The sequence below is a fragment of the Oryzias latipes genome, chromosome 6, assembly GCF_002234675.1.
Source record: "Oryzias latipes chromosome 6, ASM223467v1".
Classification (NCBI taxonomy): domain Eukaryota; kingdom Metazoa; phylum Chordata; class Actinopteri; order Beloniformes; family Adrianichthyidae; genus Oryzias; species Oryzias latipes.
In genome coordinates this window covers 28,496,092-28,523,633 of record NC_019864.2, presented here as the reverse complement: position 1 = coordinate 28,523,633, position 27,542 = coordinate 28,496,092, and the positions used below count along the sequence as shown (strand labels likewise).

The following is a 27,542-nucleotide window of genomic DNA, read 5'->3' as shown; positions in this document are numbered from 1 at the left end:
TTGTTTTCCTCGTCTGAGCTGGAATTTGGCTCTAAACTGTACAGCTGGATGGCTCCAATGTTGCTCGCCTTTTTTTTGCACCAGTAATGTTGGGGTTGTGAGGGGCTCTTAGCTAGTGGACGAGAGTGCAAACAGAGAGGGTATAGACTCACAGTCGGATGGAAACTATTCTTCTTTTCCTTTTTTCCCTCCCTTCTGAGTTCAAACAAGCTCATCCCTCTTATTTAAGATGCAAATATCAAGAGTTGTGCACACAAGCCGGTAGGTGGCAATATTACACGTGAAAGCTTATAGAATGTGAAAGAAAATACGGTAATTGTGGTGAAAAGGAAGAATCACATACAGTGGGTGGAGTGCAACGCGTGTAACCCCGCCCACGTTGAGCCACGCCTCGGTCTGCACACTGCGGGTCAGGGGTAGTTAGTTGTTTCACAGGTTAACTGGTTGCTCTAAATTGTCCCTAGGAGTGGGACACTGGGTGTGTGATTTTGTGGCCTTGCGACAGACTGGCAACCTGTCCAGGATGTCCCCTGCCTTCGCCCACGAGTGGCCAGGATAGGCCCCGGCAGCCCATGAACCAGAAAGGGACCAAACGGGTTTAAAAGATGAATGCATAAACAGTTGAAAAGTTACAGTAGCTCATAGAGTGTGTGGTATTCTGCCATTGCCACCATCAGCTTTAGTACTAGGGAAAAGGTTTAGATATGTAAAAATATACAAATGAACATACTGTGGAAGCACATACCATTGCTGCTTTTGTACTTTGCCATGTTTGTTGACTTCTTGACGAGTATCTTCATCCTGTCTGACTTATCAGCCTTTTTCTAAACCTTGAAAGGACTAGTCAATAGCAGTCACAATCACTTCAATCTACAATGCTCGCTGTCTTCTTCCTTTGCCACCAGACAAGAAGCAAAAAAGGTGGAATTTTGCAGGGGGTTTTTTCAGTTACACAATAGAACTTTGACAATTTTATCCTGGGTAGCAGTTTTCTCACTCTTCAGTCCACAGCCTCCTTCTTTCCACTTTGCCTGCAGTCTTTTGGTACTGAACGTGCCGTGAAACACTCTATGCAATTTGAGTGGCTTTCTCAGCTAAAGAAGTATCTTCACATCTTGGAAGATACCAGTGGGGTGAGAGAACGAGTAGAAAAGATGTTGAGTATGGTGCCAACAGAATTGCTAGTGCTATTGGGAGCACTTGCATTACCAACGGCAACCATTTCCAAACTGGATGAGCGGCTCAAGAAACGAGATCAGAGATCCCCATAAAAAAAAAAAATAAATAAATAAATAAAGTGCCAATGCTGGCCTTGCATTTTTCCTTCTGTGTCCTCGTGAAGAAAACTGTACAAATTCAACCTCACTTCATTGTCTCTGCCTAATTAAAATTCTTATTTATAACTTTTTTTTAAAAAGCAGATAAAGTGTCAAATGCCTCAACTTGTTTATGAATATTTTGACGTACTTTGTCTTGATTGAATACTTTGTCAAGTGATTTGTTGATGTGACTTGGACTTCAAGGCCACAGTAAAAAATAGCTGGTAAAGTCTTTAAGAACCCATCCAAGACCCTGCTTAGGATGAAGCCGGTGTCAGCAATGGATGAAGGAAACAAATAGATGGAAAATTGGTTAAGCAACATATTTTTGAAATGTCTTTTTCTATTTTGTACCAGCATCTGGGAAGCTTGCGCCTGTGCTCTCACCTTGTCAGACACATATCTGTGAAATTGTCTGGACAGAGAGCGCGCACAACGAGAGCTATCCTACGAAGCAGCAGGGGTCAGTTCTACTGACCAGAAGCAGGAATAATGAACGGGAGCTGCACAGGCGAGGTGCGCTGATGTGGGGCTCCAAAAACGATCTTGGTTGGAGAGGTTCATTCCAACCCTGTAATTTTCTGCTCGCCTGTGCTCTCAGGAGACACGCAGCATCGGAGTGTGTAGTTTTATCGTCCCAGAGGAGCCCTGAGAAGGAAGGAAATACTGACAAGGTCTATGGGCCCACAAGGGGGAAATAATAAATCATAATGGAGGGGTGATGAAATGGGGTGGAGAGAAATGTAACCAAACACAAGAGATAATGAGCAGTAGGTGTGAGTGAAAGCCTTTTTTTTCCCCCCATCAGCCGAGTTATTTGTCTTCATTTCAAATACGACTGTCATCATCTCTAATTTAGTGCAGTCATTTGGTTTTAATTCCCCTTTAATCTGATCAGCAGCTGTTCCGTCGTTGTTTTCTTTTCATTCGTAACAGGCTCTCCATCATTTCAGTGTTTTTATTATCTTCACTTAGTGGAGAGTCTTTGTAATTGCAAGTTTACAAATACATCTAGAAGGTAATATTAAGGGTATATTACAATGATTTGTGTTCTTTTGAACGTCTTAATGAATGTATTTACTTTTCATTCCGTCTTCTCCCATGCTTTTTATCTCTTGGCTCCTGACTTGTTGATTTTCTGACAGCAGCTTTCTTAGTCTATTTTTCCACCTGCCTCTCACAGGGAGCCGACTTTTTCGGATGCCTTTAAACATTATTCAACACTCACTTAGCCTGTCTCTCTTCTCATGCCAACCCATTTCGTGAAGCATTTAATCATCTCATTTGCCGCCATTGCTCTCCTCCCTTTTCCTCTCCAACCATCTCAACTTTCCCCCGTCCCCTCCACGCAGGCTGCCATCCTCGCCTCAGGTGACCTTTTCAGGGAAACAGAGAGAAAAATAAACTCCGGCAAAACACAGAACCTTTATGCTCCCACTTGAAGGTCATTCTCTCCTTAGCACTCTGCCCGTTGATATAAAGACACATGATCTATCTCAGTGCAGGCGCATACATACGCTGCTGTGATTTCCACATGCGGCAAATGTTAAGTGATGGTGCCCGAGGGCTTAAGATCACTCACATTTCCGTCCCACCTAGAAGGAGCCTCACAAATGTGTGTGTGTGGGGCACTGTGACACACAGAAAAGGCGAGCTCAAACAGAGACACAAAAGCACAAAAGCATCCGCATCACTGCTCCAGGAAGTGTCACTGCCTCAGGCTCATCTTGCATTCATCCCCGTTAGTCCGTGTTTGTCTTCATGAGCTAGATTTCTCTTTCCACCAGCATGCGACTCAGTCGAGCAGCAAACAGTCAGTGAAAGACCATGAAAGTGAAAGTACAGCAGCCAAGCAATAATCAAAACATGAAAAAGGCAGGCATGGGTGTGATATTGAGACAAAACGCTGATTGCTTAGTCATTTACAGTTCTCTTTGGCAAGAGGCAGACGTTGAAACAAAAGCATGAAGATGCATGTACAATGTCGGAACATTTTCTCTTTTTTTCCTCCCTTGTCTCAATTCGAGCTTATTACTTTCTGACTTCATGAATACAGACTCTGGTTCTTCTCTTTTGTTCTGCACTGCAGTAAAGCCTGGGTGTTCTCTGACAGGCCTTCTTGGTGAGATAAAACAGGCAGAGGGGAACAAAACAGTTTGATATCATCTCTGGCCTTCCAAAGTGACCAGCAATGAGAGGATCCTGAACTGCTTTATGTTTCCGTTCCTCCCAAAGAATTTTCTCAGTTTTTGCAAAGTAACATAAAAACACGGAAGTGGTGTATTTTAAAAAAATGGTACAAAAAAACTGGTAGAATAGTTTTGCAAGGAAACTTACAAATCCCCATGACACAAATTTCTTGACAATTTTACCCTAAATAAGTATGTTCCTCCATTTATTTCCACCACTGAAGAGCTGAGTAAGTAAGTCTGGTACATTGCATGTCCGTCCTGGGGGAGGATCCCTCCTTCATGTGGACACCCCTGAGGTTTCCTCATTTTTTTCCGGAATCCGTTTTATTTTTAGGCGTTTTTCCTTACTGAGAAGGAGGGTCTAAGGCCAGAGAGGCCCAGTTTAGCTTAGTCTGTTTAGTTTAGCCATTACCTATTGAATTTTATGACATTGACATTTATGAAATTGAATTGAATTGAAATTGAGGTCCAACATAGGTTGATGAACTGCTAGGACCCAAAATGCATGAGTCTGGCCTGTAGGAATAACTTAAACTTGAATAAATAAACCCAAAGCATAACAGAACCATGAAAGGGAAGGAATATACTGTTCCCTGGATTTTGATCTTTGACGTTTTGTTTTTTCTTTTAATAGCAAATATGACGTCACCTATTTGCAGAAGGAAAAACCTAACAAGTATGAACATTTTAAGAAGACTATTTGTGAATCAATTGATGCTGAAAACTTGGATGATTCATAAAAAAATAAACAATAAGAAGAATTCACATAAATTTCTGGTCAAGTCTTTCACATGGAATGCATTGGGGTCTATATTTACTAATCTAGTGAGCATCAATGTACTTTACAATGATTCGGCAGAGATATCTGGAACCGGATTTTGAAATTGTTCAGACAGACACTTCGACTAAACTGGCAGATGCACTTTAAAGTAGTGAAACACAGCGTCCACAACCCTGTGGATGAATGATTTGACTGAAGACAGTTGGGGATAATTATCAAAAGAAACCAGGTGAGACTGTGACTAAGGGAAAAACACTAAACATCAAAAAAGAACATGGATCAAAGAGATGGAAGAGATCAAATTAAAGAGCACAATCCTCACAAACGGGATAAACAGATTTATCAGGTTATATCACCGAAGTTGTCGTGTCGTCTACACGTTTGATTCCAAAAATTAAAGAAAATACTGGGTTCAGATTATGAAAGAATGGTTCAAACTACATGAGGCAATACTTTCTAATTTGTTTCCCTAACTCTACTGAAAACATTGAGCTGTTTCGAGGCAAACACTGCTTAGTATTTTCTACCGTCAACAGTTCTTGTAAAAAGCAACTCAGCTTTGAATCTATATAAAGTTTGAATTATTCAAAATTATGCCTCACCTAAAATGTCCTGCAAAAAAATTGATGATGGTACAACAAATAGTATTTCTGTCATTAAACATATGAAGCAGAAGTTTCCTTTTTACCAGTTTTTCACTTGTTTGTTCTCTTTCAGTGAGGCTTCAGTAAACTTATCACCACTAAACAAGATGTGCAAAGATTATATTTTCAGTTCAAAACTCCATTTCAGGGTCACAACTTTGTTTATTTATTACAAAACAAAGCAAAGCAAAAATTAAGGTTCAGGTAGATCCTTTTTTTAATTTGCCAATTAAAAAGTAACAATGAAGGAAAAACCTTGCAGTTGCCTTATGCTAAGCCTTGTGAATTTTAATAAAACAATAAATAATAAATCTTTCTGACACATGTAAACATACTGGTATGCAATAGGGCTGTAACAGTTACCTTTAAAGACCCATTTTGATGAAAATTGTGTTTTTTTTTGTGGCATTTTCTGACGATGGGGTACAGCATAATAATCATTATAAAACACTTAGAAAATAGATCAGATGATGATCAGAGTGGGACATAAAGCTTCACTTAACATGCAGTTTAACCATAATATCGAGAACTTTACAGCCTAACTACCTTAACCTTGGTGAGTTAATTGAGTTTGAAAAAGGAAAATATTTGACGTAGGAGGATGAGTCGGATCATTTTACAAGGACACTATAAATAAATCTGCAAAAGACTTTATTGTATACTGTGATAAAGTAAAGATTATTTTTGTGCAGCTCTGACCTTTACATCATTTCATGAATACACTGTTTAATAATAATAGTAATAATAATGTGTAGCCTTTACCACACTGAAAGGAAAGTCTTTATTGATCTGTAAACTGCTAGTGATGTTAAAAATACAGTCTAGCTTCAGATGATTCATCGTAGGTCACTGCTGGAATGAGCTTGGAGTGTTTGCTGCTGCCAAGTTTACGCACTAGTGATGCACGAGAAAGACTTTTTTCTTTAATCCTCTCAACACCCACTCATCAGGAAGAACAGGTAACGGTAGAAACATCCGATCAAACAACCAACCAAAGCGATCTGTAACGTTTGTCTGTTTCTGGATGCACTGACTGCGGCTGTGAAATCTCTATTTTTGCATCATAATTGTATCCTATTTTCTTCATTCTGTTCTCACTAAAGCTGCCCTGGACAGGATAATACTATTATTTGCTGCTACTTTGAAGTTCAGTGATGCAGATTATGCAGAGAGGACAGAGAGCTCTGTAGTGCATTTGTTTGGGAGAGTTGGGAGGGTTGGAGGAGGAGATGTGTGTGTTCGAGGGAGAGGGTTAGTCACCCTCTTGCCTTCGTGTACATCAGACTTTTGTATCAAACGCTTCTGCAGAGCACATCGCAATGGAGTGTAGATCTGTGCAGACATTGGTTTAACACGTCGGAAAGCTGACTTCTTGGTTCTTTGGTTATCAGACACGGGTTATGTTTGACACATACCTGACCATGTTTCGAAGACGTCCGTCAAAAAGTGTCAGGTATGAGTCAACCATAACCCGCGTCTGATTACAAAAGAACTAAGATGTCAGTTAACAACTACAGGCACTATGAACTTTATTGCACTACTATGTCACAAAGCTTTTAAAACAAAATATACAGTAAGAGCCTTCTGATTCCTAGAGTTATCATTGCAGAAATTGGATCAGGGTAGAATAATGAGAACGGACCAAACTGACCCTTGGTGTTTTTTTTTCTGCTTTTTGGTGAAAACACAAACCACCTGTCATAGTCTCTGCTCGTTTCCCCAGTTGTCTGCCACCACCAGATACCAAAGGCGAGCCCTAATTCCTACCAATCATTACTACAAAGCCCATTCTCTCTCGCTAGATAAAAAAAGTAGCCTCAAACCGTTCCCCTTTCACACTCTCCATAATTACAAGCACACAACTTCACAGAAAACATCTGCACCCGGCCAACACATTTACCCACCCACTCATGCACAATTACTTTGACACACCGTTGTAACCAAACGTGCCTTTCTATTTACCTGCAAGAAAAGGGGGAATTTTTAGATACGATGAGAGCAAGGCTTTGCTATTATTGTTACGGTTCTTGAAGGTGTTAACACTACTCTGCTCTGTTTTCTCCACCGTGGAGCATTTTTAGTTTCTCGTTTCCTTATACAATTACATTTTATGATGTAGAGATGAGACTCTTTAATACCAACCTTTCACAAAAAGAAAGCTGAATAATAACAAGACTGATGTTATTTGGATAAAACGGTTCTTTAAACTAGATGAAAGGCTGCATTGATTAATGTAACACTGAAATGCAAAAAGCTGCAGCAGTAAAAATATCTAAATAAAAGACAGGAAGAGCTGTTTTTTCTTCTTTTTTTTTTGAAGTTGTGCCTTCAAGCCTTCAGACTTCATCCAGCCTGCAGTGCTCAGGCTAATGCCAGAGCTAATGCCCGAATGCAGACAGATGATCCAGCCTAAATCCGAATCTCTCTCCAAATCTCTGCAGTCATGTCTGATAATCTGATAATAAAAGGGGTGTTTAGAGAGCACACAGACAGCTACTCGAGCGAACAGAGATTATGACAGCAGAAACTGTTTCAATTTCCGCTATAGAGCCATATTTGTTCATGAAAATCATGTACAAGACATTTTATTATAGCCTAACGACTCTGGGCTTGCCTTTATATAGTTATACAGGACATCTGAGCTTCTGTGAACCATCCAACCATTCAACTCTGGGATGTGGCTCTCCCATGTTGGATAATGGGGCTAAAGTCTGCAGGGAAATTAAACTGGTCATGAATGTAGAGGTCTATAAAACCCTTATGTGACATCAAAACTCTCCAGCAATGAAACAAATCAAGGAGAAGAAAACTTTTGTGCATGACAATGATCAATCATAAAAATAGAATATGATCAGTCTCTCCTTGATATTTTGCTGACTACCTTTTTCTTGGATTGTTCTTCACTTTGATAATAGGCAGTTTTTAATGAAAGTGTAACTTAAATCCCGTATGAAAATTAAACATCTGCGTGACAATTCTTGCTTGAACTGGTGCAACAACGCTGCACCAAAACGTCCTTTTTTCCATCGTGAAATTTTTCTACCCGAAAATTGCAGCAGACTGATTGATTTGCATAGGAACCTGCTGCAACACTTGCATTGCTCTCAACCTCAATTAGCCTCGCAAAAGCAGATGTGTCTTTAAAGCTAAAATTTACAGCTGCTATCGCTGCAAATGCACCCTTTATGTTTTTCACATCTCCCTTATCGCTTAAATACATTCAGTTTATTTAGCAATGTTTTGATGAGTAAACTGAACAGATCCTCAGATCCACCATGTCGGGTCAGACAACATTTATTGCTAATTTAACTGCACACAAGGTTTAAATGTCAACATGGATTTTTATGTCTATTGAAATGAAAACATTACTATTTATCCATATTTTTTTATGAACATAGTTGTGTGATTTTACAAAAGGTTCTAATATTCCATCCTGTTTCTGTTTTGAACAGACAAAGAAAAAAAACACATTTTGCACCACAACTAAACGCAAATGGTTGTTCAAAAGACCAAGCTCCCTGCTCACTCCATTCTGATCCATCCACATGATCGTCTTCGTTTTTCCTCATATGAGCAGGAGTCTGGCTCCAAACTGTATGGCTGGGTAGCTCCAATATTGCTCTACATTTTTTTTTTTTGCACCGGTATTGTTAGGTTGGGGGTGTGAAGGGCTGTAAGCTGACAGAAAGTGTGTAAAGAGAAAGCTCTCAACAATAGGAGAGAGGGATTGCTCCGCTAGTGGTTCAGTCCACAACTCCAAGTTTCTAATGAACTCCTGCCGCTCTGCAGAAAATATGTCCTAGAGATCGAAACAGGCAAATAGATTTAGTCTAAAAACAGCATAATCTTAATTAAAAGACCACTGGGAACACTTTGATTATAGATCAAAAGAACAGCAATTATTAGGTCTGATAACAGAGCTTTTATGCAAAACGGTAGGTGTTTGTGGTGAACTCAATTTTTCACTTTACCGCAATCCAAACATCAGCCAACCAGCTCAAATGTGAAAAAAAAGAAAAATGCTGGTTAGGATGTGATTCATTTTAAATGTTTGTTTTATTATATTAATTTATATATATTTTGAATGAAAATTCTGCGACTTTAGTTATTTTATTCTAGGATTTTGTCTAATAATGGGTTAAGGCTTGTTGGCGAACATCTTAAAATAAATAAATAAAGTCAGAATTTATTTAACAAAACAGAATACAAGAATCATGTTTGTCTTTTGGCCAAAATTGGATGGATTCCGGACTTTCCACACTGTGTGCACCAAAAGAGATTTGGGTCTATTGATTTATTTTGGCTCTCTTGGGTAAATCGGCTGTCCTAATGTTCCCAGTCCACAAAAAAATAGAAAATAGGACCATTGGTTAGATGACAGACAGCTGCAGGTGGGAATATGAGAACTGCATATAGATCGTAGCTTTGAATGCAACAATTTGTCATTCCGGGCAGACGCCTGTGAACTTTCTTGCTAGATAAATATTCATGGTAAGTGAAAAAGGGTCGTTCGCTCTCATCCCAGGTAAATCTCCACGCATAAAATGGCTCTGCCAGGACCCATTTCAATGCAGCAACTCAGCTACCCTGTCCACCCACAGTCTACGCATGAGCGCCGACAGACACTCTACTTCCTCCCCTCTGGTTCCAAAAACCTTTATCTTTGCTTCAAATCCCCAAACTTTTCCATGTTCCAGCATCATTACCCTGACACTGAAGTTGCCCTTAGAATCGCTGTTTTTTTTCTTTCCCTTTTTTGCGTTTCCTCTTTGCTCCTTTAAGCACAGTGAGGTGGAAACAGAAACGCTTGTGTCAAAATGGTGATTTTAGAAGACTGATGTCGAGCAATTTGGTGTTTTGAGGAACTAGTTACAGATTCTGTAACGGTGTAAAAAACAGAACGTTGGTAAATAGGATCAAAACAAGTCAAAAAAAGAAAATACAATAAACCCTATATAAACAATATTTATTTAAATGTAATGTCTGAGCAGTCGTGTTTATCATTACACAAAAGACTAAAAGCACAAAAGGTGATTTCTTTTGGGTGGATATAACTTCCAGTGAAGATAAAAGGTGCGACTGTACTTTTTTTTAAACTTGTCCTGTCCAACAGCGGAGCAAACAGATGAGAGCTGAAGGCCTCTTGTGTTGGACATATTTTACTTTTACAACAGGGGTTATGAATCTTCTGACAAACCAGAGGTATGTCTGAATAAACCCCTTTTGTAATCGAGGCCAAACTTTCTTCATTTTAGTCATATTTGATAATCTTTTGTGTTGGATGAGGCGGAAAAGGAAAGGAGGGAAGTAGAGAGAGGGATGTTAGAGAGAGGGGGGGATTGGAGGGTGATTATAGGAAGGGGGGGTAAAACCATGAACCAGCATAAAGTAACAAGTTGCTGGATGGTTGTACTAATTACAGTGAGGTTCAGATGTAATCCAAATCTAGAAGGAGCGGGGTCTGTCAACACACACACTCAAATGTTATAAACACAACTGTTGGCTCCAAAGATGTTCACATGTTAAAATGTACACATTACAAATATTGTTCACACACGCATACCTATGCCTTCAAAACAACTAGTGTTGTCACGCAAACTATTTGTGAAAAAGTGAGCTAACACCTGTGCTTTAGTGAGTGTTTATGTTCTAAAATGGATGATGGAATGTAAAAAGAAGGAGGGCGAGTGCCCAGCCATCCCCCCACCAACAGCAGTAGCGGCAGCTAGAACCCCCCCCAACAGATAGAGAACAACAGCCCCCCGGGCGATCACATCCTGCACCCAGGCCAGGGCCACCAGGACTGCCATGGGGGCCCCCAGAGCCAGAGAGCAGGGAGGCATGGGGGGACAGAGAGTGCAGCTCCAGCCCCACCAGGAGAGCAGCCCCCCCGCCGCGCCGGTAGGGTCAAACGCAGGGCCCTGCCCCAGAAGAGCGCCCACAGCCCCAGAAGAGCACCCCACCACCACACAGGAGTTCTAGGCATCCCCCCGCCCCAACCCCAGGTACGAGCCAGGACCCCCAAAGGAGACCCACCCCACGCTCCAGGCAGCCACCCCCCCGGCCAACGGTTGGTGACTGTACTGGTTCTTTTAAGACTATGTAAGAAAATGTGACTTCCGGCTTTAGATCTCAAAATTTCTTAGCAGTTCTCATGACAAATGGGTCAATCAGGATTATTTTCCTGTTGTTTCTGTTTCTTATGGAATAGACTGTAGATTTCCATTTACAGTCAGTTAGTGTTTTCATTTAAAATAAAGGATGTTTGATATTTTAGAATCAGAAGGTAAACTTTGAATGTTTTATTTCTGAAAGCTGATTCACTTTTTTTAGTTTTAGAGTTTTAAGGATATGCAGATAAAATGTCACCTCAAATGTCAGTGTTGGGTAAATTACTTTTAAAAAGTAAATGATTATTTTACTAGGTTACTGGACCCAATTGTAATAAATGACTTTACTCCTTACCAATTTGAAAAATTAATTCACTACTTGTTATTTGACTTTTTTTTCCTCTCATATACAGATTCTTAAGGGAAGAACAGCACAAACAAGATCCTCTTTCTTTCATTTAACTTTATTTTTAAAGCAAAGTGTGAATCTGGTTCAGGACATCACCTGGTTTTATTAGAACAGTCTGAAAAATGACACAAAATGAAGTTACAACACATGTGGTCTATGGCACTGCTCAACGTCAGATGTGGAAAAAAACTGTTTTGCCTAAATTCATGTCTATCAAATCTGAATGTAAGTCACTCTTCTGAAACCACAAAGAACTATTTATTGCCTCCGTGTTCATTTTCACTGGTTTTCCATTATAATGAGTTGTACTTTTTCTCTCTCTACGTCTGCCTTTGTGCAAAGTTCTGTGCTCCTGCACCGGACCCCCCCGCCCCCACGGAGCGCATTGAGCGCTACCTCAAATTGACCACAGATGATAAATATTATTCACTAACTGGAGGAAATAGTGAGAACAAAAGTGATGACGGTTTTCTTCCTCTAAGGGACAAATTGTGGGAAATAGGTATTTCTATGTCTTCTGCAAAATGAAATTAGCATGTGTGACCCAAATGTATGTGAAGCCAACTGCTGCGGATCACAGTTGAGCTCTGTGGGGGCAATTAAAACGACGGCTGATCCAGATGAACAGTCCAACAAACAAATGGCACCTAAAGCCCCGATGCAGCTTTTCACTGCTTTTTCAGTTTTTCATGCAAGCCCTACCTCCGGTATTAGATTTGAAATCCACCCCAACGCGGCGGCTAGATAGAGAGTCAAAACTAAAGAAAATCAATCATGCAGTCAAAATTTGAAATATCAGACAGGTCAATGGGTGAAACTACATGACGTGCAACTCAAACACTCAGTCTACCACAGCAATGCTCAGACAATATTTGTGTGCAATTTTTATTAATTTAAAAAGATGTAGAAGTATTTGGGAAAAAAGGTAACCCGATGGGACAATAAATGAAAGGACTATTCATCTCATCAGGCCTTTTCCAAATCATGGCAACCTCCATGGCTGTGTACTTCTTATTTTTTGCCTTTCTCTGGTTTAGAACTAGGTTTTAGGATGAAAGAGCATTAAAACAAAAACAGAGTAGGAGAAAGATCAGGAAAATGTAGCAAAAAGTATCATAAATCATTTTAGGTAGTAATACTCAGATCTCTTTTGCGTTTTAACATTATTTTGATTAAAAACAGTGTTAGAATAAAATACACACACGTTTTAAAAAAAGTCAGGATCTATTGGCTCATAGGTTTTTTTCAAGACAGGTTATAAGGTTGCAAATTTCAAAAGCAGTCAAAATGACTCCATCTGTAGTTTTTAGAATTTTAATAAATAAATCTGCTTTTCCTTTTAAAAAACCATTCAGCTCTGTCCGGTTTTAACGCCTCATACTGTACGGTACAGTATGATCCAGTATTTTGAGTGTTTCCATTATAAAACGGACCAATTTAGCCAAACTTTTGGCCCCTCAATGGTTGTAGGTCCATAGAAAAATAGAGCGGACTGGTTAGGGCGGAGCTACCTTTGCAATCCCTTGATTGGCTAAAGGGCATTATGACAAAAGAAGGCACCAAGAGAGTAACTGTATTCCTCTTCGCCACCCGTAATCTTCTCTCACACAACATTAAATTCTAGAAATGAGCTACTGGATGACCTCCATTGTTGTTGTTGTTACGTTTCACCCCGCATGCGCCATGACGGTCCAACTTTGAGGGGAAATGCTCGCCTGGACCATTCTAAACCTCCCGTTCAGTGGAAACGAGGCTAAAGGTGCTAAAAGTCACATCATAAGATATTTTGTCCCACAGAACAGAATAGCAGGTTTTCGTCTGATTCAGACCGGCCTGATACTTTTGTGGGTCATCTGTGTTCGACTGTATTTTTCCTCACAGCTTACATTTTTGAATAAGAGCCTTAAATGATTTGAATAAGATTGTTTTATTTGAGCTGGAAAAAGACAATGCAGAGACATTTAAAAATCAATATGGGACGCAGACGTTTAGTCATAAAAAAATAAAACCAAGATGAATGGTTCTTTTTGCCCCCTTGATGCAGTTGTCTATGTAAATGTCTGTTCTATCATCCATCACCTTTGATCAATTCTCAAAATTATTCTCAAAAATATGTATTTTATTTTCGGCCCCTAATACATTTTGTGTTTGTTTAACGTTATATATTTAACTTTGGTGGAATTCTGCAGCTTTAACCCTTGTGCTATCCTAGGCACTTTAAATTGGGAGTGGGGTCATCTAGACCCACCAGACAGTGCTCTGAACCTTTTTCTTTAATGATTTGTGATCTTCACTGGTGTCCATGGATTACATGACATCTTTCCACCTTTATCCACCTTTGTCATGGTAGGGAGAACACGTCAAAGTAAGGGGGGGGGGGGTCATCTAAGATAGCACCAGGGTTAATGTAGTTTTATGGTACACATCCCACTTAGGACAAAGACCTTTACATTAACATGAGCAGCATTGAACAGGAAGACTCCTTCAGAAGCTGCAAGCGCTTTAAGTGGTTCCATCTATCTCCCTTTTATACTCAAATGCAGCTGTCGACGTGTTATTTCTGAAATCGCAAGTTTTTGTCTGAAATGATCTCCACTCACATTTGAAGAAGGAAAGAGAAACTTCTTGTACTACAGTAGTTTAGCAACTCTATGCTAATAGTGTTCCTCCTGTGCAGTTTTTACCTCTTCTTTGCCTAACTTCACTTAAGCTTGCAGCAGCAGAAGCTGCGTTTACCTACCCACTGTAAAAGCAAAAGGTGGGTGTTGAGGCCTCTTCAAAAATCAGAAGCGGAGAGTGAATAAATTGCGCACTTTTGATGTGGAGTGTTATGAAGGAGCACCTGCAGTTGAGTCAAATGCTTGACACACTCATTTGTTTTCTAAAGTGTTTGGGTTTCTGCTTGTTTCAACTAAAACACAGCATTAGGAGTGAATGCTGTAGTTCAATTATACTCGCAGTGCAATATTTCTAACTTCCTACCACTTGTCACTCAGTCTGCAATAGTGACGCAGTTCAAGGTGAAGGTCAAAGCTTTACTTTCAGTCCACTGCATTTTCAGGTAAAGGAAAAGTTGACAACCGAAAATAAGAGGACTTGTGAATGTGAAACTCCATTAATACGAAAAACTATAATCTGATTAAAGCTTAAGTGCTTTTTACGGCTGAAAAAGACAATTAGACGCCGATAGCCACTGACACTGACTGGGTTTAGCTCGTGCTGGTTTGCGGCGCCTTCCGGCTGTGAAACCAGGGTTCGACTCCGGCCTGCTCCCTGTTCCCTTCTCTATCCATGTGCCGGTCCCAAGCCCGGTTGCTTTGAGAAGGTTGCGTCAGGAAGGGCATCCGGCGTAAAACATTGCCAAGTTTACCATGCGACTCGTTCGCTGTGGCGACCCCTGATGGGAGAAGCCGAAAGAGGAAGAAGAGACGCTGATAGCCACTGCTACTTGACCATCTCAAAGAAATATTAAAAAATATTAAAAAGCTAAATTAATATTTTATTTTTTAATTAATTTAAATTGTAATCTGTATTAAATTACAGCAATAAGCAGATATAATTTAATAACTCATTTATGCATAAGAATTTGGATAAAACTTTTTAATACCAAGAAATACATATAAATTAAAGGAGCTGCTAAAAATATTACCTCCTATCAGTTTTCCTGTCATAAGTCGACAATCCTCATATGCTCGTCTTAGTTGTCTTCCTAGACATCTGTTAGCAATTCTGACCCCCCCCCCCCCCTTTTTGTTTTTATGTGACACGCAGGAGCTCATTAACCAATGCCAACCCTAGCAGCCAAACAACAAGGCACAGTAAGCTGAACTCTCTTGAGAGTTAAGCAAAAACCTCAAATGTTTACCTTTATACTTGGAAAATAATGTCATTCAGTCATCTTCGAAAACTGTATTGTTCCCTTTGGGGTCACAGGGCTGCCGGAGCCTATCCCGACCACTCGTGGGCGAAGGCAGGGTACGTCTTGGACAGGTCGCCAGTCTGTCGCAGGGCTGGAAAATAATTTCCCCTTTACAATAGTAAGATATTTAAAGGGTGTTTTTTTTTATTTAGATTAAAATCTCATACTTAAAAATCTTATATATTAAGGTGTACCACAGGTTAATTTTTGAGTCCTTTTCGTGTTTTTATCAATGATTTCTGTCAAATCAGTTTAAAATTCTCTACCGACTTAGGAGAACTTTCAATGACATTTTTAAATTCTCAAATTATATGTAGATGACACTGGTCCATTCCTCTGGCTATAATATTTGCTATATCCAAGAGTCCTCATGGTCTGATTTTCAACTAACAGAAAGAGCAAAATTGGGTTGATGATGAAGCAGTTTTAATGTATGACATCTGCGGTCAACCATATACTTTATCAATTAACTTTTAGATGGAATGCCAACAATAAATGTTAATGGGTTTAAATTTGTAGTCTCTTTTTTGGCTCTTAGTTAACATTTATGATGCATTTCAATTCACATTACAAAGGAAAAGCTCTCATCATATGAATAGAACTTTGCTTTTCTACAAATCTCTCCGTCTTACCAGGTCAACTTGAAAAAAACTGTTACTGAAGCTACCAATTATTTACAATGCTGAAGCTGTTTATAAGATCGTCTCGCATGCTCATGTGTGCCCCCTCAAAGACCAATTCCGATGAAGATTGAGATTTTGGTGTTTTTGACATGTTCATCTTGTTGCATTTTCTGATGATGAAGGACATTCATTAAGAAAATTAACCTTAAAATTGCATTTCTGAGGATTTCATTATAAATCATTGGGAATCAGGAGCAGACAAAAAATGCAGTTTAAAAGGTTATTTGTGATGTATATAATATGCTGGACAGGTGAGTGTTACTCCGCTCCAAAGTTTCCACCCACAACTCAAAGAAGTATTTCTAATGAACTCCTGCCGCTCTGCAGAAACTATGGCCTAGAAAACAACATAGGTTACCTGATTTTGGCTAAAAACGGCATAATCATGATTAAAAGACCTCAAAATAGTTGAAAAGATGATCGGAGTGGTCCTTACAATAATCTCTGTGGATTGGTTCTGAGGTGTTAGTAAAGAGGTGTTAGTAAAGAGCAACCCTGCCAATCGTATGAGTCACTAAATGATTTGTATTAAACTATTTTAGACTTTATTGGCTCTGATGTGTTTTTTAATAAAAATATTTGGGGATCACATTTTGTCCTCTTTAACTAATTGTGGCACACAAAGCAGATGTCCTTTTTTATTGTTACAAAAATTAACAATACATTACCCAACAAGCGTTTAAATTCAAAGCTCTATGAGATTAGATTTTTGACGGCATCTCGGAAGAAGGATGCTACATCTCATCGGGTTATACTTTTAAGTTTTTCAAGTTCACTTTACACTTAAATTCCCCAGTCTGATTCCTACTGCAAAGGCTAAACTTAATAAAGGAAGTTGCCAGTCCATTTATTGATAGAAAATTTAATCTTAAAGACAAAAAAGGTCAAGCCAAACACTCCAGGTTCCAAAAGTACACACAACCTAACTCGCTAGGAAGGACACCACTTCCTTTTCTGGCTCTATTAGAAATAATTATCCACGACTGATCTATACCAATTGCTCAGTGGAAGAGCAGCTTGTCTCAGCTGTGTCGCACTGCATTATTTGATCATGAATATACTTGTGCCCATCCCAAGTATGAAAAGAATCTCCTTTGAATTTTGACAACCTTCTAAACTCACTGTAATTCTCAAGGTGGTGAATGTCAGTGTGGCAGTGGAGCGTGGCGGTTGGTCACAGAAAAAAAAAAAAAGTCCTCTTTGAGCAGGTCAGCCACAGGGGGTCTGGAATGGTAAATGCACTGATAACCGGCCACCCAGTGCGACTCTGCTGCAGCGTAAAAAACCAAGCCGTCAGTGTGGTTGCCACCCCAGCGGAAAATTGTGTCCACCAAAGCGTGTGAGATGGGGAAGGGATGTGACAGTAAAGACATGCAATCCTAATGAAAATCAAATCCAGTCGGCTCGCTTCTCAGGGAGGCTCTGTGGCAGAAATCCTATAGCACAACAGCATTTCCCCTATACTTGATAAGAGAGAGGTGAAGTTCAGATAAGGAGAAGGTGGAGGCCAACTCCATTATGTGCTGGTGGATCAGGGTTGCCTAGTAGAAAACACCAACTGGCCCTGTGACTCCTTGTTTTTAATCACGATTATATTTTCCTGTACTTTGAATTCGTCACACCATGTGTGAGGCGGTGAACAAGCCACCTCCACATGCCTTCCTGGGCCAATCTGCAATTTCATATGCCCAGGCATGTTACCTCAGCAATCCCATGTGGGTTCTGGCATGTTTACCGTTACCAAAAGCTCTCAATTTTTCTGAACATGTGTGAATTTCCTCAAACCTACAGATTATTTATTTATTTATTTTTTGCTGCTGCTAAAGTGTCTTTACTATTTGCAAATACAAGTTCTGTTCGGATAAAAAAACAAAACAATCAGGAAGTTTAAATAGTCTTGAAATGATTCTAAAATGGCTATTGTGTTTTTTTTTTTATATCTGCAGATGCATCTGCGTTTGTGTTCCATAAACATAACTTGGATGATTGATTAAAGGCCATTTTCTGTACAAAAGTAGCATAGAAAAGCTTGTAGTAGACCTAGTGAAATAAGTTAAACCACCTGTGTTATACTTTTTTTAAAAACATCGCTTGTTTTTAAAGTTACAAGTGTCAGAAGACGAAAGAGTCTCAGGGTTAAATCATTGACTTTATATCAGAACTGGACCGAGTGACACCTCCCCCCTGGCGTTCCAAACAGGAAGTTATCGCAGGTTCCAAGAAGCCAAAATCCCATAGACTTCTCTAGAGAGAAAAAACAGCTGTTACTCAGTGTGTTTTGGTCAGAATAACAATTCTTGCTCTGACTCCCTTTTTAAAACATCTTCTTGATTATCCTTTTTTTCCATTTTATTTTTTTCTGTAGTGCAAGTTATTAAAGATATAAACTGGCCAATCAGATGAGATGCCTCAACAAAAGTAGGTGATGTCTGCTGGCCCCCCATGTCCAACATTCAAACCATTTGACACATTTCATTTGATAGGGTGTGAACAAGCTCACTGATGATTGGAGAGAGTGGTTGCCATAGAAGTGATGACTCAAACCGTTTCAGGCCAATCACTGCTTATGATGTCGTCTGGCTGTTTGGCGTCCATATCGCCAAATAAATGGAGACTAAACTAATTTTGTTTCATTGGAACCAGAAGTAACCATTTTCTATTGGTCAGGTCACACTCACTCGTTCCAGTTCTCTTTTACAGTCGATGGGTAAAATCCAAAAGCATGTTCAAATGGAAACATCTGGATCAGCTGAGTGACAGCTTTGCTATTAGATTATTTTGTTTCACAGCTCCATCACTTACATGAATGCTTCATTTCTGTTGGTACCTCATAAAACAAAGGATTGCAGAAAATAATTAAATAAAATCACCAATTGTCACGCTATACTATAGTTCCCTCATCTCTGCACAGGATAACAGTTAATATGGCTAAATGAACAGGAAGTGTTCATTAATCCAAGAATTTTTGATGGAAATGTCCCAAACAAAAAAGAAATGATAAAAAATGATTATATTTGCTTCTTGAAAGTTAGTATGTTTTCTAGTAGCTCAGCTAAGAATGTAGCTCTTTATACGAGGGTCCTTAAAAATAACTGACGAGTCCTGCAAATATAGAAATGAACCTCATAGATAATGGATGCATTGTCTGTATTTCATATCCCAGTCCAGACTTAAAATTCTATTAGTTGAGACTTCAGAATACAGCAAAACCGGGACATAAAGCCATCATTGAGGTTATTACTAATCCATTCCCCTCGTATTTTCATGTGCTTTAATTTTTCCTGCCCCGTCATTTAATTCATTTGTAAGCTCAAAGCCAAGAACCTGCTTGCCTTAATAAGAGATAAACCTCTGAATAGAGAGCCACATTAATTGTGTTTAAAAGAATTCAACTGAAGTAGCAGCCCCCTCTGTCAGTGACTCTCATTTCCCCACATGCAGACATCAAAAGAAATAAGTGGGAAGAGCAATTCTAATTGCCTGGAAGCGACCTGACTGCCTCGGCACCAGTACAGTGTTTTGTGCGTTCAGTTCAAATAAGTCCTCCAATCTCTGTCCGTTTTTTTTTTTTTTTTTATTACATTCTGGCTCAGGGGTTTGAATGACCACTCTGGCTCTACAAAACATCTGCTAGAAGAATAAAAAAAACAAGCAAATATAACATATTTGAACAAATCTGCTAAGAGACAGCTTCAGCATTAACATGGGACAATTATACCTGACATCACTGCAATAAATATTTGGCATTCTGTCGCCATCTAGACAGCAGAGGCTGTACTGCATGCAGAAGAGTGGATAAGGACTTCAATCAAGCAGGACTTTTTTTTTATTATTATTAAACGAGGATCCATCTTCTGTTCCTGCTTTGTTGTGTGCAAGAATCATAAGGGTTTGCTGAAACTTCCCTCAGCTACTTCAGGACAAAGACGGGTTACACCCTGGCAGTTCACCAGTCCACCACAGGGGAAAATGTAAAGAAAAGTAAAGAAACGTCTTTTAATTAATTACATCGTCATTTGTTTGTCTTGTACTTTTTGTGGAAGTTTAGTGTTTTTCATTCATCCAGATGGAAAAAAAAGGCTGTGTGGACTTCAGTTTCTTACCAAGTTTAACATACAAACTACAAAAACAAAAAAAAAATTAAATAAACAGAATTTGACTTTAGGTTAGCAAGTGTTTCACAGAAAGACGAGAGATAAAATGCAAAAAAGCAAAATAAAAATCTGCTAATGGGGTAAGAAAAATGCTGTGACCAAGAATATGTATTTTAAGAGAAAATGCACTCACTAAGACATGATTATTTTACGTTTGAGAAACTTTCTTAAGATTATTTTCTGTGCGAGACAGAAAATTATATTTTTCTTCTTGAAACAAGTGTCTTAGGTTTCCGTTTTTGCAGTGCACTGACATAAGACGTGCGGCTCTAAACGGTCAGCACAAACCAAAAGCAAACCAAACTTTGGTTTTTCGCTCAACAGCGCTTTGACGCCTGGAGCTTCTTCCCACCTGCATTTTCCCATCTAACTAGATTCAAAAAGAAACATCAAAAGGTTAATTGAGCTGAGTTAACACTATTGCTGAGCAAAACTTCAGTCAAGAGCTAGAGGTAAACTAGTTCATGAAGATCATGCAAGGTGAGCCTAGAGCAGGAAGCACATGAAAATGAAGTAAAGCTTAAAGACGCAAATATTTCTACACTTAATCAAGCAAATGTTGCTGAAAAATTCTAACTTTAAAGCACGCAAGTGACCCTGTAGGTGTTTATCTTACTTTGTGCTGCATATAGCTCAACTGGGGTTAAATTGGCTTCTAATTTTGCATGTTTTTCTAACGAAATCTATGAAACGAGCACAGCAGATTACAGTTCATTTTTTATTCCCCACTGCACCATTTCGTTTGATACGAGCATTTAACATAAAGACATAAAACAGCTGTAATTATTTTTAATAAGAGCAGCAAGCCAGATGGAACTTTCCATTATATGGTTTTCATTGCAACCTCTTAGCCCGTCAGTATAGGCGTTTGGTGAATTGCGTTAGCAGGAACCATATGGCAGGAGAAGGATGGAAGCTCCCTAGCAACAGGATGAAAAATATGTTCAGCAATCGGAAATCTCCATCATCACATTTGACCCTGTGAGTATAATTAACAACTTTCTGTAATGAAAAGTTTAATGTTCAGAGACCTGCAGTGAGTAACTCAGTCAGGAATGATCTGCTACTCATTACCTGAACTGAACATTAAAAAAACAATAGCTGAGCTTCACTCAATGACAGACTAATGCAACTTAAAGTATCTTTGCTTTCTGCCTTTGTTAAAGAGAAAAAAGCGGTAGCTTTTTACATGAATACTCCCACTGTGCCAGTGGCAGCTTGGTGCACTTTGTGGCTGTAGAGAGAGCCGCTGCAATCATGCTGAGAAAAGGACTCGCGCTCCTGACCCACCAAGCACAGCCTTGAGCTGGCGTGTCACTTACAGTGTGAAGAGAGGGGCATGTTTGGATGTCTGAGAGGCTGCTGAGACAAAAAGAGTGGGTGAACATTACATGAATATCCCTGATGTGGTACGAAGGGTGTTAGAGCAGATCATGAACAAGGAGGAGGAGGAGGAGGCATAAGGCCAGAGATGGAGAAGGGTAGAGGAAGGCTGGGTGCCATGCCTTGCTTGCAGGCATTTCAGATACTGCCTCTGATCAGCAAAGCTGCTTTTCTTTTTATTCATTATCTTGAGCGCAGTCTGTGCGGCCTTTTATGTAGCCGTCACCCACTTTATCTTCGTGCATGTTTATCTGCTTGTCTGACCGCTAAATTGACAAAAGCAGATCAAACCGAGATGAAAGTGTGATGAACTAGTGCAACAGCCTTGGACTCCACCACTGTGTCCTTCACACATGATTACTAAGGACTTTTTTGTGTGTCTGCTCATGTTGGTCTGTCTATACTCACAAATAAGCCATTAATCTGCTCTCTCGGGACAAAGCTTTTTCTCTTTTTTCCTCTCCACTTGGCACATTTCACAAGTAAATCACCCAATGTCCAATGTGTTTTGCATAATTAGGCCACTTATATCAAATGCAGGCAGATTTTAATAGACCGCGAAGGGGACGTATTTACTTTAATTACTACTCTCGCTGCCTCCATACCTCGCCCTCCTTCACTTCATCTCCTATCCATCCTCTCCCTTCGCCCAGAGAGTTCAGCAGCAGCAGCATCAAGGAAAGGGAGATTGAAGGAGACTGTCTGGATCAAAGGTCACAACCTCCTTCAGTGGAGTTTAGATAGTGTTTGACCTCAAGAGTCCAATGCAGTTTGGTGCCGCTCAACCCACCGGCACAGGGGAAAACAGAGAAACAAAACGTGTCACCACTTCAGGCTCCACTGTTACAAGCAAAGAGTGGGTGTGGGAGTGGGCACAGGAGGGCTTTTCACTTGTAACTTTTGAGTGTGAGGATGCATGGCTGTGTGCTTTATTTACTGGAAGCTTTTAAAGTTTTCTATCAATACCAGCAAAGTCCAGAAATAAAAAGGAAAAGGGCCTTGCAAAGAGCTCTTACACAACATTCGGTGATGGGCTGTGTGCTTTCACACAGGAAACGGCACAAACACATGGCAAGTGAAGGAGAACAAAAACCCCAAAACTACACAGAAGACAACCGACTGATGCTGGCACCACATCAACAGCATGTGTCCAGACCGAGCTCGACCATTTCCACTATTCTTTACAGACTTTTGCCATTTCTCATTTGGTTAATACGAAAAAAACTCTTTCCAGTCCAACTTTTCTTTGAATTCTGGTGATGAAGCAGCAAAGGCAAAGCGATGGGGGTGAATAAGAAGGAAGGAAGGGATAGGGGTGAAGAGGAAAGACACAAAGGAATAAGCTGCCTTAATGACCAGCATTCCCCATTAGTGTCATCATTAGACTTTGTAGGCTTTAGTACTGTCACCCTTTAACAAAACTCATGGAAAAAGTCCATCTCCAAAGCAGAACTTGGTGGCAGAGCGATGGCAGGTCTAAAGGAAGTCCTCACATGAAGAAACATCTCTGAGAGAAATTAAAGAAGTTAGCTGTGGGTCTGCTTCTGAGGGGATAATTGATTGTCCCAAATGATGGACATGACAGGCTCCATCTGCTGTATTCGTAAAAGGCAAAAGCTCAAGAAAGTGAGTTCATAGCAGGCATCCTTCATTATCCTCTGCAGAGGACGATACGTAAGCTCCTAACGAGTCAAGTCATTTTGATGGAAAATATCATTAGAAAGAGTACAAAATAAATAAATAAATAACACACCTGTTGTTTCTTCAAATCTCAAACTATTTGTGATGTTTTAAATAAGATTATGCATAAAAAGTAACCAGTTGCTTTTTTTTTTATGATACCAGATCAAACGACTGCTTTAGGATCAAATGCATAACAAGGAAAATGCACCAGATGTATAAAAAAAAAAAAGTCTGCTTTTAATCTGTATTTGGAACTATAAAAGTGAGCTCCATCAATGAGTAACAGGACACTACAGCGAGCTTCCATCCTGTGGTTGAAGCATATTTCCTGAAGACCATGACCCTCCATGTCTCTCCATACCACTCTCTCTCCTCAGGCCTGCACTAACTTAAATGGGAACTTTAACAGTCTGCTGGTCACCGCGCCCATAAACGTCCACGCCAGCAAATCTGTCACAGACACACCCAGGTGCCAGCCCAGAATTTAAACCGTGAGTTTAACTCATCCCCGTCCCAGAGGTAGAAGTCAGAAAACGCCACTAGCTCTCAAAAAATAAACGGTGGATAATCGCATTGATTAAAACAAACAGCTAGTTTCTTTTTTTTTACTGGTTTGGAGGGCATGGGGGGGGGGGGGGGGACAGGAGCTGAGGAGGGAGTTTAAGGATGTACAATAATAGATAAAAGCATGAAATGTGGAGAGCTGAGAGTCACAGAGGAAAAGGAAGAAAACAATGGCAGAAAAATCCCTGCACCTGCTGCTCACGGCTGCGCTGTGCTTATTTTGAATCGCCGCTCCACCTGGAGAGTCCGTTTCATTTGGAAAGTGAGGATTTATTATCAAGGAGGGGGCTGCTGGTGGCATGCATGCTGTGTGTGCTGGCATGGTGTGAGGAAGGTAGGTGGAACAACTTATCATCCGTGACTGCTTGGCTAGAAGAACACACTTGGCTGCGAGTGTCGTCGTGGCACGATGTTCTCACGAATATGCAGACTGAGGGAGGAGGGCCAATAAAGGCCGTTTTGAACACCTCAGCGTGGGGTTTACTTACAGTCAAAATGCTACCAGTAATGTTGCATTTAAAGATTTCATCAAATTGAAGTTTGAAAAGAAAAAGAAAAGCATTCCAAACTGCCGGTATCCCATCATTCCACAGAGTCTTAGAGGAGACAGCAGGCTTGGCCTTCGAGTTTGAGACGATCAGTCCATCCGAGAGTATCAAACTGTAATACCTGCAAAGTTCTGAACACAAAATATGATGGAGAACTTAAAGGATTAATATTCATCAGGGAAGCTAATTGTTTGTGTGCTGGAATGATTTAAAATATTTTTGCCCTTTAAAGTTTCCAATAGGTCAATTAAAATACTCAACAAAAAAAAACTCACAAAAGTGGCAAAAAAGAGAAAATTAGAAGAGGCCAGGCCCTAATCAATAATACAGGGACTTAAATAATTTCTTTCGAAACACTGTTAGCCAGAGTCATGATCGCAGCAGATTAGAGGATTGAAGTACAATGTGGAAATGAACCAACTGCTTATCTAATTAAAAAAAGAACAATACACAGATACTAAGCAGGAAGTGTGCACTAAGCCTACACAGGCCAAATAAGAAATGAGCTGCAGTCTCTCAGAAGTCTGGATGAGCAAAGGAGTGAGAGGATGAGAGGAAAAGAGAGAAGCTGCAAAACAGTTTCTCAAATGAGCTGTTTGCCTGTCATGCTTCAGGGCTCTCTCTCTGTCTGTGCATTAAGGAAAGAGGGATTTAGAAATTAGCTGGCACTGCTCCTCAAAATTTCAGATTGTTTTCTTTAAAAAGTAAATAAAAACTCTGAAGACTTCTGTTGACCAAAATCTGGCTTCTTTTTTTTTTTTTTTTAGAGGAACCTCATCTGACCTCAGAAGGTCAGATGTCGCAGAGCTTCTGGGATTCCATTCAGAAAATCCACCACAACAAGCAAACTAGAAGGCAATACAAGAAATGTGACACTGGTGTGCAGAGATGTTGTTTTTTCATTTTAAATTATATATCTAAAGGAAAGTGGGAAGAAATGGAAAAGACTCTGAGTTTAGATGAAAAAACAAGACAGAGAAATAAAAACCAAGTTAGTTCCCAGCCTCCGGTTTGCTCTCCTCTCCTCCGTGCTCCTGTGTCTGTGCCTCCCCTCACTCACACACGCTCCCTCAGAAGCCCACAGAAACGATCAAGTTGGTGGCTGAGCGGAATGTAGATGTGACTGGAGACAAGAGCCGGAGCCGTGATTTGCACACAGAAGCGGGGTCCAACCTGCAAACCTCTGTGCGTCAGGCGCAAATCTCTGCGCGTCAGGCGCAAACCTCTGCGCTCTGCCCCCACAAAGTGACGGGAATCCCTAAAGTACAAGAGACAAGACAGCAAAGCCCGACGACACCTTACGTCCCCCAGTCGGTACCAAACACAGAAGCACGCGCGCATCGGAACCAGCCAAACGGGAGCAAACTTGTTTAGGCACAATCCAACAACATCTAGTCCTAATTCTATTCTCTTTATGCTTATGTTTTAGAGCCTTTACAAACTTGGTGAGCTTATTATTGAGCCTTAGAAGCCCCACAGCTCTCGGTGTGGGTGAAGAAAACCTCGCACCCATCATTTCCTTACCTGGTGGAGCAGGAAAGCCATCAGGACGCGGACTCCGATCTCCATGGTGGTCTCAGTTTCTCTCGGTCGGTGTGTCACAAAACAGATTCAAGACTGGGCGACAGAGGCTGGGTCAGCTCTGCTCATAATTCCAGAGTCCAAACGCCGGGAGGAGAGGGAAGCCTTTCCTGTGAGCCGCCGGCTGCCAACTTCCCCCAAATGCAACTGCAGTGAGTGTGAGCGCAGCAGACCGCTGGATATGAAGGCGCGAGCGCAACCAATGGATTTATGAGAAGGACAGATTGGGGGGGTTGGGGGTGGCGCGGAGGACAGGGGCTCGTTTCTAACAGAGGTTCCTCATTCTCTCTCTCTATAAAAAAGAAAAAATAAGATGTCTGAATTTTTTTGTGCGGAGTTTCCAGCGATCGTCTTGCGCCCCGCCGGTCTGTTCCCCGCATCCTCCCCGATTCTGACTGTTTTCTCGACAGATGACTTCATGGCTCCAGTCCCGACAGCTTTGATGGGCTCAGGTTTAAGATGATTTACGGTTTCTGTCGTTTTTCACTCAGTATTTACGAAAGGGCAAAAGGAACGTATCCAATGTGCAGCAATGCCTGCCAAAAAAAAAAAAAAAAAAAAAGAAAAGGTGTGTGGGGGTTAAGATAATGTTTTTGACAACACAATAAAGCTGAATATTAGAACAACTCCAATAACAGTTCAATTCGAATTCATAAAATACTTTCTAGTTTTTCTCCATCCATTTTCATTTATTCCCATTTGGGGTTCTGGGGTTGATGGAGCCTCTATCCAGCTGCTAAAATCCCACTCCAATGAAAATCCTGTTTTTGGTGTTTTTAACGTGCTCTTGTCGCATTTTTCTTACCGTGGAGGACTTAAAACAGCTGGATATCTCTAATATTGTTTCACCAGGAATCTAAGGTTGGAGGTGAGAGGGACTGCAAGACAGCGGGAGGGTGTCAACAAAGTGATGATGGGAACGAGGGAAGGCTTAATCTAAATTAATAGTCACGCCCACAATGCCGAAGCATAGATCTAATTAACTATTGCCACTCTGCAGAAACTATGTTCGACACAGGTTTTTTGAAAAACAGCATAATGACAATTAACTCTACATGACCATCTGTATCAACTTCTCTCTCATCAGCATGTTAAAAAAAAATAATAAATAAATAAATAAAAAACTTTCCTTAAAAACCCATTGTTTATGATTTGGTCCCCGTTTTCTGCTCTGCAGTTCCTCTACACCCCACTAGAGGTAGTAGAAGGGCATTTTCCTAAACGGCTGCTTCCATTAAATGGTAAAAATGGTAAATGGCGTACACTTGTATAGCGCTTTATACCTTCCTCGAAGGCCCACAGCGCTTTTACAGTCACGCACACACTCACACACTGGTGGCGGCTCCACTGCCAAACACTGGCACCAACCTTCCACCAGAGGTAAGGTGGGGTTCAGTGTCTTGCCCAAGGACACCTCGACACATAGGCGTGTGAGGCGGGAATCAAACCAGCAATTTTACAATTAGGGGTCGACCACCCTTCAGCTGCACCATGGCCACCCAAATCTCAAAAAAAAAAATTGGCGGGAAGAGTTTAGATAATTTTTAAAAGTTTATTGGGACAATAACTCAA

The 27,542-nt window shown here is 40.4% G+C and overlaps 1 protein-coding gene across 2 annotated transcripts in view; it reads right to left on the bottom strand.

Moving 5' to 3' along the window:
• Positions 1 to 26,509, bottom strand: part of cdh13 (cadherin 13) — a 347,025-nt gene extending 320,516 nt beyond the window's left edge. Inside the window, exon 1 of one of the 2 annotated variants that reach the window (XM_020704255.2) lies at positions 25,914 to 26,509. In XM_020704255.2, coding sequence (XP_020559914.1) covers positions 25,914 to 25,958 — 45 coding nt within the window. In that variant the 5' untranslated portion in view covers positions 25,959 to 26,509. The remainder of the gene's footprint in view (positions 1 to 25,913) is intronic. The other variant, XM_011476480.3, reaches the window with a different exon arrangement.
• Positions 26,510 to 27,542: the final 1,033 nt, after the last annotated feature.